Consider the following 12,522-nt stretch of genomic DNA (forward strand, 5'->3'; position numbering starts at 1 on the left):
TCATCATTCTACCCACCTCACCCTTCTATCTATTGAATTGTTGTGTTTTTCACTAAAAGTTGAATTGTTGAGAGTGACTATTAAAGTCTCCTAATTATGAGGCAGAGGACTAAAGATTTGGATCAAAATTTCTTTATGAAAATAAATTTTCTACGTTCTCACTATAGAATAGTTGTCCTCTTGGAGTGTATAAACTTTTTTTGAATTGTGTTTTTCCTTAAATTGAAAGTTAAGTTTCCATGCGTCAAACAATCAATACCAAAATTTCCCACCAATGACAATTTTGCTATAAATTTGAAGAGAATACCAAACTTCCACGATATGCATTCTATCACATCATTCCAACTTTCTTCTTGTTGACTTATGTTGCAGTGTACTACACGGTCTCATTGATGCTTCTACAGTCTCACCTTGACTTAATCATGAAGGAGACAATGTTTTAAAGACAGTCTGTGACCACAATTTCTGCAGCAACTTCAAGGTTTTTGGAGTGTCTGCACCCACAAGACAACCCCAATTGTGGCTGCATATATACTGCATTTGCCCACAATTTCTCACAATATCAAGGAATGTGATGAAACTGCAGTACACCACAAACTTCAAAGGTTGGTCATGTATGTTTCTTTCCTAACTGAAGTATCCAATTATATATCCAGGATTTGTTGTCAACTTGAACATTTTAGTCGTGAATTAATACTCTAAATTTTGTGGCAATTTTTTAGAGAAAAATCTCAAGTAATCTCAAGTTTACCTTATTGTATTTTTTGTCATATATAACTATCATTTATATATTTAATTTTCTTGCTTACAGTTTCTGGCAACGAGGATTGGCTAAGCTTGTGATGTGATGATGAACATGAGTTCATTCATCACACTTTTGAGTGGAAGAAGCTAAGAAAACTAGAAGGTCAAGACTAGAGAAGAAGCATAATCTGTTACCTACTTTGTTAAATCACATGTCCATAAATGATTGCAAGATAAAGAAAATTCAGACGATTAAAACAAGTAAGTTTGAATAGGTTTTTCCTCTGTTTTATTTTTTTTTTTTAATTTTATGACATATATGCTTGAAACATGATATCCGAGGTATAAAATTTAGCTGATTCGACAGTTTGCTTTTCAGTATTTTGCATAATTTGAAAGCTTTCAACGTTTAAATGTTATGCTTAGAGCCTCTGATTTTGCATTTTATATATTCATTTGGTTACCAAAATATAGACTTCATTTTTAAAATTTGGTGAGCATTTCATATATAGAAAGTAGAGATGTTTAAAATTAATCAAATATACAATAGCTTTTCAATTTTGTAGTTATTCATTATCATCATGATTCATGATTTCATATTTCATGAATCAGAACAGGGAGGAAAGGAAATGAAAGCTACTTGTAATCATGGTGAAATAAACATAGTTATAGTTGCTGAAGTGTTTCAATTATAGAAATTGTGGTAAATATTCGTGCAACCAATATATAACCAGTATCTGTCATGTTTTTAATTTAGACTTGCATAAGGTCTTTGACAAAACCAGTTCAACTTGCATAGTCACTTGCAGGGAAAATTATAGCAAGAAGTTCAACTGGTGTTGGAGTATTGGAACAAACATTATTCAAGTAAGGTAGTATGTAAACTGTGGTTATTTACATTGTGAACGTTAGTGTGCGTGAGTTGTAATGAGGATGTTTTTGTTGGTTGTGCATCGAACTGTCAGAAATGTAATGTAAGTGATATATTGACAACTCGCATCAGTCTACAATCTTATTTTTCTGTTTAAAATTTCAGTTTTTTTTTTATGAAATGACGAAAATATCATTTTTTTCATATACCAACCACAGATTGTATATTGGAGCATGTTGTCAATGTATCATTACTTAAAACAACTGTGGTTATTTAAAAATAACAATCATAACTATATCATGAGTTGGAATCTAATTTCCATGACTCTTGTTTTATGCAGCTTCCTTTAATGATGTTAAGTTTTTTTTTTTATCAGCAAATGATGTTAAGTGTTGATTGGTCCATAAGCATTGGCTGGTTTCTTCTCTTCTCTTCAAACTTTTGGTCTCAAAATATAGTAACTACCTATGCATTGGGAAATGAGACCGATCAATCTGCACTGCTCAAATTCAAAGAATCAATATCTCTTGACCCTTTTCAAGTGCTCAACTCTTGGAATAGTACAAGCCACTTTTGCAAGTGGTATGGAGTGACATGCAGTCCACGACACCAAAGAGTTATAACGCTAAATCTAACAGGATATCACTTGCATGGTGTCATATCACCCCACATTGGTAACCTTTCGTTTTTGAGAATCCTCTTCCTCGAGGACAATCACTTCTATGGTGAAGTTCCACAAGAATTGGGGCGTTTGTTCAGGCTACGTGCACTCTATTTCACCAATAACACCTTAGGGGGAGAATTTCCAATCAACTTGGCAAATTGTTCTAAACTGAGCTATTTAAGTTTAGATAGAAATCTTTTCATTGGTGAAATACCAAGGAAGATTGAATCCTTTGCCAATCTTAAACATTTGAGAATTCGTTGGAACAATCTAACTGGACAAATCCCACCTTCCATGGGAAATTTATCTTTCCTCACTCGACTTTTATTGAGTTCAAATAAATTGGAGGGGTGCATTCCAAAAGAAATAGGCATTTTGAAAAATTTGAGAATATTGGGCTTGTCAAATAATCAACTATCTCACAATATTCCACTTTCCTTATACAATCTGTCATCTCTCTATCTCTTCTCACTCACAAGCAATCAATTTAATGGTTCTTTTCCAGTCAACATGTTCCTCACCCTACCTAATCTTCAAGTTTTTACAGTGAGTGGGAATCAATTCTCAGGTTCAATCCCAGCTTCCATCACTAATGCATCTGGGATGCAAATATTGGATATTGGTGACAACCATTTGGTAGGACAAGTCCCAAGTCTAGGGAAGTGGAAAGATATTTCAACTCTGCAGCTAAGTTTAAATAATCTGGGTAGCAATTCATCTAGTGACTTGCAATTTTTAAAGTCTTTGATAAATTGTAGTCAGCTAGATATATTAGATATAGGGTACAATAATTTTGGAGGGCCTTTTCCTAGGTATGTGGGCAATTTTACCAGCCAACTCAGCCAACTAATTGCTGGTGGTAATAATTTTTTTGGAGAAATTCCTATGGAATTAGGAAATCTTGTTAACTTAATTACCTTGGCTTTGGAGAAAAATAGCCTAACTGGCATCATTCCAACTACTCTTGGTAGGCTTCAAAAGATGCAATTATTAAGTTTGGGAGTAAACAAATTGTTTGGAGAGATACCACCTTCCATAGGCAACCTGAGTCGGTTGTATTACCTAGAATTGTCATTCAATATGTTTGTTGGAAATATTCCTTCAACCATTGGAAATTGCCAACTTTTACAGTTTCTACATCTTTCAAATAATAGCATTAGCGGAGCCATACCATCACAACTGTTTGGAATTCCCTCTTTATCTATTGCACTGAACCTATCACATAACTCATTGAGTGGCAGTCTACCAGAAGAAGTGGGCAAGTTGAAAAATATTGACTTGCTGGATGTGTCTGAAAATTATATCTCTGGTGTCATTCCTGAAACAATTGGAGAATGCATAACCTTGGAGTACCTTCATTTAGAGGGTAACTCCTTCCATGGAAGCATGCCTCCTTCATTGGCTTCCTTAAAGGGTCTCAGAGCATTAGACCTTTCAAGAAATAACTTGTCTGGATCAATTCCGGAAACACTGCAAAACCTTTCTTTTCTAGAATACTTCAATGCTTCTTTCAACATGTTGGAGGGTAAGGTTCCAATGAATGGTGTCTTTCAAAATGCTAGTTCAATTTCAGTGATTGGCAATAGCAAGCTTTGTGGTGGGATATCTGAACTAAAGCTTCCACCTTGCCGTTTAAAAGCTAAGAAAAGAATACTCCATAATCTCAAGTTAGTAGTGGCGATATCATGTCTGGTTTTTTTTCTTGCTACACTATCATGTGTCCTTGGCATGTATTTGATAAGGAAAAGGCACAAAAAGTCATCGACCAATTCAACAATTGATCAACTTCCTAAGGTATCATACCAGAACCTACACCATGCAACTGATGGGTTCTCATCTTGGAACTTGATAGGAATAGGAAGTCATGGGTCTGTATATAAAGGAATTCTTGATTCGATAGAAGGAATTGTTGCTATAAAGGTTCTAAACCTTCAAAATAAAGGGGCTATGAAAAGTTTTATGGCTGAATGCAAAGCATTAAGAAATGTACGGCATAGAAACCTAGTGAAGGTTGTCACATGTTGCTCTAGTGTGGATTACAAAGGAAATGATTTCAAAGCTTTAGTGTTTGAGTATATGTCAAACAGAAGCTTAGAGGAATGGTTGCATCCACAAAATGGAAGAGAAGAACAACAACCAAGAACTTTGAACCTTGAGACAAGATTAGAAATTGTGGTTGGTGTTGCTTCTGCACTACACTATCTGCACCATGAGTGTGAGCAACCTATTATTCATTGTGATTTAAAGCCAAGTAATATTCTTCTTGATGATGAGATGGTTGCTCATGTTAGCGATTTTGGCTTAGCAAGACTTCTCTCGACAATCAACAACTCTCACAACCTTAGCACAAGTGGAATAAAAGGGACTATAGGTTATTCTCCCCCAGGTATGTTTTCATCTTATCTATGTTTACTTTTCGATTGATGCTGTGAAAATGGATCTGAAAATATTGATGGTTTCTCAAATATTTCAGAGTATGGAGCCAGCTTTCAGGTGTCAACAAAAGGTGACATCTACAGTTTTGGTATTCTAATTCTGGAGATGTTAACTGGGAAACGACCGACAGAAGAAATGTTTAAAGATGGACACAGCCTCCATAACTATGCTAAAAATTCATTTCCAAATAACTTGTTGGATATTGTTGATGCAACTCTTGTTCCAATGGAAAATGAATCTCCTACAATGACTCTAACAGAACAGCACAACATCTCTGAGATTGTAGATCATTTTCATCCTAATACCAATAAGTGTTTGTTTTCATTATTTAAGATTGGTCTAGCTTGCTCAGTGGAGTCACCAGGAGAAAGGATGCTTATGATGGAAGTCACCACGCAGCTAAATATGATTAGAAATGCTTTTTATGCTCGACGGATCAGAGGTAGATATAGCTGAAAATAAGGTGGTACCTGAACCGTAATTAGGGGTGGCAATCCGTCCACCCTTCTTCATTTAAGTCAGGTTAATTTTTGAACTCATCAACCCACATTGGTTCGACCTACCTAGTATGTCAATCCTCCAAATTCCAGGCGGGACGAGACATAACGAACTAGTTTGTCAATTTGTCCTTTTATATTTATAATATTTTTGAAGAAAGATGTCATGCTTTTGAGATCAAAATTGATGGTTATTAATATTTTATATGAAACATTATTTACATTAATTTCTTTATATATAATTTGATTAAGTATTGTTGATATTTATTTTCTTTTCTTAAACATTAAAGCTTGTTTGATTAGAATATTGAAGTTTGGTTCAATTTTATTTTGTTTCCTTCCATTTTTATTGCACAGAAAATGATATCAACAATTACAACCAAATAAATAGGTTCAAAACCAAAAAAAAAAAAAAACTGTAAAAAAGAAAGAGAATTTAAAAAAAAAAATGAAAAGTGATAGGTCAGCTCGTTAGCACATCCTATGATGGGGCGGGTTAACAATTTCAGTTCGTATAACCTAGATGGGTTAGTCCCCACACCTCACTTTTGGTGGGCCAGTAGCGGGTCAAACCCGTTTTGTCACCCCTAGCTAATTTAGACTATATAAGTGGCACTAATCCTCACCTTACAAGTTTTGTAAAAAATAAATTAGAGTTAAACTCACTTCTTATGATATTAGAGTTTAATCTAACTAAAATTACCCATAATTGTATATTGTAAACTGATCTTATTTGTAATAAACGTGAGATCTCCAATAAATAAGTATAGTTTTTTTAAGATGTGTTCTTACGAGAAATGAGACGTGAGAGTTATGAGGTGGAAAATGGATGAATTCTCTGTAAGTCGAGCTCTTTAATACTTACCAATCACAAAGAGGGAAGGGAGATACACCTGCAAAATACTCTTTGACGTTCAAGTCGATAAGGATACATAATATTTTGTGAGTATAAGAGAGTATGAAGAGTTGAGCGAGTACTTCATGAGATAATTATAATGTGCTTATAGGTCCTCTTGAATTAATACAGTTAAGAAAACATTAAACAATTATTATGAGATATAAATGGATTTTATACTTGTAATCTATAATCACTAGTAACCTATAATCGAGTTATTTGTCTAAATGAGTGGTTATTGGTTTGAATGTATTTGACTGCAATCAGGAATAGGTACATAAGTCCCCTCCAACTCGAAATCAGAGAAGATTTATTGGTGGATCAAATTGAAGGATTCACAAGCTTGATTTTGACCCTTTGGGGTTTAATGTAGGTCAACCCCTAATTTCAATTTATTGAAACAAAAAAATAGCTGGCAGACATTTTCACCAAGCCTTTGCCAAAGGACAATGAGTTGGGAATTGTTGACTCTCAAAATCTTTCTTAAACTTGATATTATCAAACTGTTTTACTCTATTTGAGAAGAAAAATAGGGGGAGAATATGATGGTTTGATTGCTGATTGATTGTTGTTTTTAATTGCTTTTAATAGCTAATATGTAGTTGGGCAGGAAACTCTTATTTTCTCTCCTACTTCACTGGTTATCACACTGATTTTGTGGTTTCTCCTTGAGAAAATCACATAGTGGAAGCTGGTTCAGTAGTGTAAGAGGTTCTGGATGGAATTGCTCTCTAGTACAACTGTTTTGATGGTTTTGCAGGTACCTTCAAATTCAAACAGAACTCAACAAAGCAAACCAGGGATTTGTCTTCATCAAATAGGAGGAGATTGTTGAAGAAGAGCTTTGATGACTACAAATCTCCATGGATTGTTTGAAGGCTGATTGTAGCTTAGTTGGGTGTGTTCTAGGGTAGTTTGAATTTGTTAATTCACTCTTAGTTTGAATCCAAAAGCTGGTTTAATTCAAATCTTTTCAAAAAAAGTGTTTTATGAATAAGCATAAAAACAACCAGTTGTTTTATCGTTTTAATCGGTTGTTTCATACTTAAGGTTTTTGAAACTAGTTTTGGCATATTTGAACTTGGTTGACTTTACTATCAAACCAATTCAATCGGTTATTTCAACAAAACAACCGACTTTTTTTATCTGCCTTAACATAATTTTGTTAAGTTTGTTAAATCTGCTTTAAATGTTTTCAAACTGATTTGACTTTAATAATAAATGATTTTAATTGCTAATTGGAGTATAAATGTTTTGTTATACGCTCCTAGCAAAAAAGTTACAAGATCAGTTTTTGAAATCAAGTTTTCTCCAAGATTGCTTAAGGCTTTGGATTTTTTTCTCTAAGAGTGAAGTAGGACTTGTTGTGTACTTTGATTTGATTTGTACCAGGTGTGATTATTTCCTCCTTCAATTGTATTTTTGTAAGGACTTGTGTTCACAGAGTCAGAGGGTGCTCTGATCTGTGGTGTGATTGTGTGTGCCAAAGGAAGTGTGTGTTCTTGAGGGGATCAAGATCACTTCTTTGGTGGTTGTGTGTTTGTAATCTGGTTTTTTATTACTTAGTGGATACCCAGAGGTTTCTGAGAACTGGATGTAACTGTTGGTATAAGAGTGAACCAATATAAAATTGCTTGTGTGATTCTTTCTCTCCTTTAACTCTTGTATATATGTGTTTAGTTGTTTTTATACACTGCTGATAAAAAAAACCGGTTGAATCGCAGAAACAACCGGTTGAATTTATGGAATTCAATTAAAACAGTTTTTTATCTTGCATTCTTTTATTCCTTTGGCTGTGATTCTTCTTTGATTCTCTTCATACCTTATAAATTTTAGAAAAAAGTTAAAATACAATTCACCCCCCTCTTGTTTAAGGCCCACAATTCTAACATGATATCCCCACAATATGTTGGGTATCTCTTTGGTCCAAAGGATTTTGGCTTCCCTGAGTTTCTTTTTGAGCTATGGGCTTTGCATGTGGGAGTATGAAAAACTTGTGGAAAATGAAATCAAGTTCGATGTCTGGTATGTCTATTGAGCTCCATGCGAAGAGGTCATAATTCTCAAGCAGCACTTCCTAAATTTGCTTTTGAAGTGGTCGATTGATAGATCTACCGACCTTTGTTACACTGGTTAGGTTGGCTTCCAAGTTGGATCTCTATCAACAGTTCTCTGATAAGTGTCATATTGCAGTAATATTTCATACTAAAAGACAAACACTTATGGGTATTTATTGATAAAATAATTGTAATTTAACCCCTAATTTATAAATTTAAATATTTTTACATATTTTATGATTATAATATGAATAAGGACAATTTATTCCCAAATTTGTGTTAATTTCAGGATTCTATGGGAAAATGGAGATGAAAGGGCTGAGAGAGAATAAATAAGATGAAAAGGGGAACTTGGAACATTGAAAACTTGTTCAAAATTTGTCCAAACTTGCCCAAGCCAGATCACTTCAGAGGAACTCTCCCAAAACTGTCCCAAGGCTAACACAGACGAGTTCACTTTAGAGAAGTTGGACTTTTTCTCGTCAAACTCGCCCATGCGAGCCCAGACTCACCCAAGCGAGAAGTCACTTAGCCCAAACCCAACTAGGTTAAATATGAGGCGTGAGGCATAACCCTAAACATCATTAGGAGAATAAAAAGAGATGAAAACCCTAAAGGAGGCAACCGTCAAGGAGAAATGGATCTTCTTTTCTTGCTTTTCCATGCTTGTAATGTCCAACATGAGTGGCTAATTCTACCCTTTGGGATTGAGAGTAATATGTTCAAACTCTTATGTATTGAGGTGATATTTAAACATAATATTTTGTTCTTGATTGATGATTGGTATTGTCATTTTGTTCTTAACACTTGAATTATCATGATTTTGATATTTAAATTTGACTAGAAAGTACTTCTAAGCATTTGACCTAAATGTTAATGCTTAACATATTTGAATGCTAGGAATATATTTGAAATGTTAATTGCTATCAACATCCGTTTGTAACGCTAAGGAGTTTTTATAAATATACGAGGAATCAATATTTAGGAGACTATCTTAATAATTTTATATGTGATGAATCGATATAAATGAATTTTATATGAGCATCAATATCAATCAAAGGTAGAATATTATATGCTTTTCAAATTACAAAACAGTGAGAATGATGAACCCCAATCCCAATTTTCTCAATTGAATCAAACAAATCTTTTACCTTGCTTTATTTACATTCTTGCAAATTCAAACAACAAACTTCCTACAAACTTTTACATATTGTTTTCTATTTAGTGAATATTATACTTGAGAATTCAATTGTTCCTTGTGGGTTCGATATCCGTTCTCAGAGGTAAATTTATTACTTCTGACACGGTACACTTACTGTAAATAATCATCATTCTCCATAAATTCGACTCGAGGATCAAGATCGACTTCCTCATTGTCTTCTTATGAGAGCTCTATTTGACATATTTACTTGTCACTATGATGGTCGTTTTCGCTATCCTGATTATTCCCATCGTCGTGCTCTTTAAGAGACTTTATTTTCTCATCATTTAGTGTTATCGCCGAGGTCTTTACAAAACAAGGGCTAACCTTGAGACTCCAAACATAACATTTCCTCGTCGTCTTTGGATTCACCTTTACTGTAATGATCGTCCCATTATCTTGAGGGAATTTCATTGTCATGTGTGGCGTTGAAACTATGACTCCTAATTGATTGAGGGTTTTGCGATCGAGGAAGACGGTGTAAGATGTATCGATGTCAACCAATATTTATTGAACAAATAAGGTTGGTGTGCCTTACTCGTCCCAAATGTTATCAACAAGTCAACATAGCCCCTCGTGTGTACTCTTTCTCCCACGAATCCGATAACAGGATCTGGGTAGGATTGATTGAAGGTAAAAAGATTGTCCAGGTTTTGGAAGATTGACTAGTACAACACATCGACAGAGCTTCCTCGGTCGATGATCACCTTCCTTACTTGCCAAATGGTAATTGTGGATGTCAGCACAACTGTGTCATCTTGCTTTAGGTCATGAAGGAAAAAGTCCTCATCCATAGAGGTGATGACAGGTAGAGATCGAGGTGGCAACAAATTGATCGAAATGATGCTTCGAAGATATCTCTTCCTCGACGAGCTTGATGATCCTTCCCCACCAAAGCCCCTATGATGATGTTAATTATACCCCTCACTTCGGGAGGGTCTTGCTCAGGTTGGTCTCTTCACTCTTGCTCGGACTCAGATGCTTCCTTTTCTTGTTGGACTCCTTGACTTCACCCTTGAAACCTCAACGAAAGCCTCTTTCTCGGCCTCCTCTTTAGTTTCCTCGACCTCGACCTCAATTGTTTTGTTATTAATAGATTTTAAATCTTAAATTATTAAAATTTAACACATTTTTACATTATTTTTCATTTTTACCCTAAACCTTAAAATGCTAAATTCTTCATCTTCCTCTTTACTTTTTTTTATTAAAAGGAATTATTACACTAATTTTACTATTGTTTAAGAATTTCTTTAACATTACACCATTTATTTTAAGTACTACACCTTTAAACTCTTTATATTATATTTTAATAAAATACTTCATCATCAAACAAAAATTATAAAGGTTTATAAAAAACTTAGACAAGTGTTTCGTGGTGGATGATATGGAAAACCTAGGTTTTTTTTACCACCATGGTTTTTTTTTTCTATTTTTACCAAAATGAGGTCCCTTTCAAAAAAATTACAATTTTGGGCAAGTCGTGCTAACTTGGCATGACTTTGTCACGTCAACCTGAAGTCATGCCAAGTTGGCGCGACTTGCCACGACTTCTGCCACGTCAACCCCTAAAGTCATATATATATTATTTCTATTTTTTTAATTTTCTTGTAAAATTTTATTATTTATATTTTGAGTAGTAAGTTATGTAATGTTTAAAATTAATTTGATGCATAATTTTCTAAGGGTGTTAGTTTTAAACAATAAAAAATTGAATAATTGTGTATAAATCATGTTTGACGGTAATGTAATATATTAATTTGGTTATTAGATTAATAAAAAATATGAAAAAATTGTTATTGCATTTGGAAATAAATAGAAATGAGAATTAATTATTTGGAAAATAAATAGAGAATTGTGGGGAGTTTCAAGCTATACGTCTGCCTTGTCCACATGTAATTGTTATTTGCTTATTTTGTCATTTACAACTAACGACATTTATCGCCCCAGTGTCTCCACAATATTTCCAAACTTATGAGGTCTAATTTAATCCATAAAATAGATTATTCAATTCTACATAAACAAAAAAAATGTTCATATTGTAGAACCGAAGGTCATAATAGAAACAATTATCCGCACAAACAAGCTTGATAATAAAACAAATTTCAAGTTTGATTATTAATTTCCTCATTTTCTTTACCTAAATATTTATACTTTCATAAAAAAATTATTTATCAATTTAATTTCAAATATTACATAACTTATAATTATAATTAAATAATTAATATATATATATATATATATATATATTTAAAAACAATAATTTTTTTTAAAATATGACGTGGATTAAGTTGTGCCAACTTGGCATGACTTTAGGTTGACGTGATAGAAGTCGTGCCAAGTTGGCACAACTTCAGGCTGACGTGACAAAGTCGTGCCAACTCGTGCCAAGTTGACACGACTTGCCTTATATTTGTAATTTTTTTGAAAGCGACCCCATTTTGATAAAAAAAAAAAGTTTCCATGGTGGTAAAAAAAAACCGAAAACCTATTTTAATTGTAGAGTTATTTTTGCATTCAACTATCTTTACAATAGATTTAAGGAAACTATTGTCCATAGGGATTTAAGGATAAGCAATATTTGTGTTCATGACGACATGGTTGTTAAGAACTTCTTTCAATAATTAATCAATATCAATTTTTACAAAATAACCAAAATCCCTTCGAACGAGAAGAATGCTCATTCGAGTTTAATGATAAATTAGTCTTTTTTTAATGTCATTACTAATTAAGTCATTAAATCTTTAAACATTAAATCTATTTTAGTTTCTCTAATATAAAGTAAACCTGTGTTTATTCCTAAATTTAACATTAATCCTTGTTTGAGAAAAAAAATGTTGTAGACCTTGTATTTCAAATGCTATTTTGGTGACATATTATAACTTATTTATGACCGTTTATTTTTATTTTTTATTTTTATTATCAAAATTTTAGGATAACAAAAATAAATAAAATGTGATAAGTTTAATTTAAAGACAGATTCTCTATTTTTGAAAATAAGAGAGTTATATGCATTTTAATGAAATTTATCAAACGAAGCCCATTATGTATTTAATTTTGTTTATATTCTAATATATTTCTTTATTACAAACTCTAAATATAATATAATTTATATATTTAAACATATTTACTTATTATAATATTGAAAATAATTATCTAT

The 12,522-nt window shown here is 33.1% G+C and overlaps 1 protein-coding gene across 5 annotated transcripts; it reads left to right on the forward strand.

Moving 5' to 3' along the window:
• Positions 1-408: 408 nt before the first annotated feature.
• LOC137826534 (uncharacterized) lies at positions 409-5,477 on the forward strand. 5 transcript variants are annotated; one of them, XM_068632527.2, is made up of 5 exons: positions 409-605; positions 812-1,005; positions 1,544-1,611; positions 1,992-4,665; positions 4,753-5,477. In XM_068632527.2, exons 2-5 carry the CDS (start codon positions 957-959, stop codon positions 5,169-5,171), a joined length of 3,210 nt encoding a protein of 1,069 aa, XP_068488628.1. In that variant the 5' UTR covers positions 409-605; positions 812-956; the 3' UTR covers positions 5,172-5,477. The 5 variants fall into 5 exon arrangements, with proteins under 5 accessions (XP_068488628.1, XP_068488630.1, XP_068488632.1 ...); XM_068632529.2 differs by having other exon boundaries at positions 468-605; positions 1,544-1,616; XM_068632531.2 differs by having other exon boundaries at positions 468-605; positions 1,554-1,611.
• Positions 5,478-12,522: the final 7,045 nt, after the last annotated feature.

The sequence above is a fragment of the Phaseolus vulgaris genome, chromosome 8, assembly GCF_051622355.1.
Source record: "Phaseolus vulgaris cultivar YP4 chromosome 8, ASM5162235v1, whole genome shotgun sequence".
Taxonomy (NCBI): domain Eukaryota; kingdom Viridiplantae; phylum Streptophyta; class Magnoliopsida; order Fabales; family Fabaceae; genus Phaseolus; species Phaseolus vulgaris.

What these genes read in the sequence shown, in the direction of transcription:
- LOC137826534 (XM_068632527.2), top strand. Translation starts at nt 957, where the DNA reads ATGTCCATAAATGATTGCAAGATAAAGAAAATTCAGACGATTAAAACA. An exon ending in TTGGAACAAACATTATTCAA is followed by an intron (nt 1,612 to 1,991) that starts GTAAGGTAGTAT and finishes TTTTTTTATCAG; the next exon opens with CAAATGATGTTAAGTGTTGA. An exon ending in TATAGGTTATTCTCCCCCAG is followed by an intron (nt 4,666 to 4,752) that starts GTATGTTTTCAT and finishes CAAATATTTCAG; the next exon opens with AGTATGGAGCCAGCTTTCAG.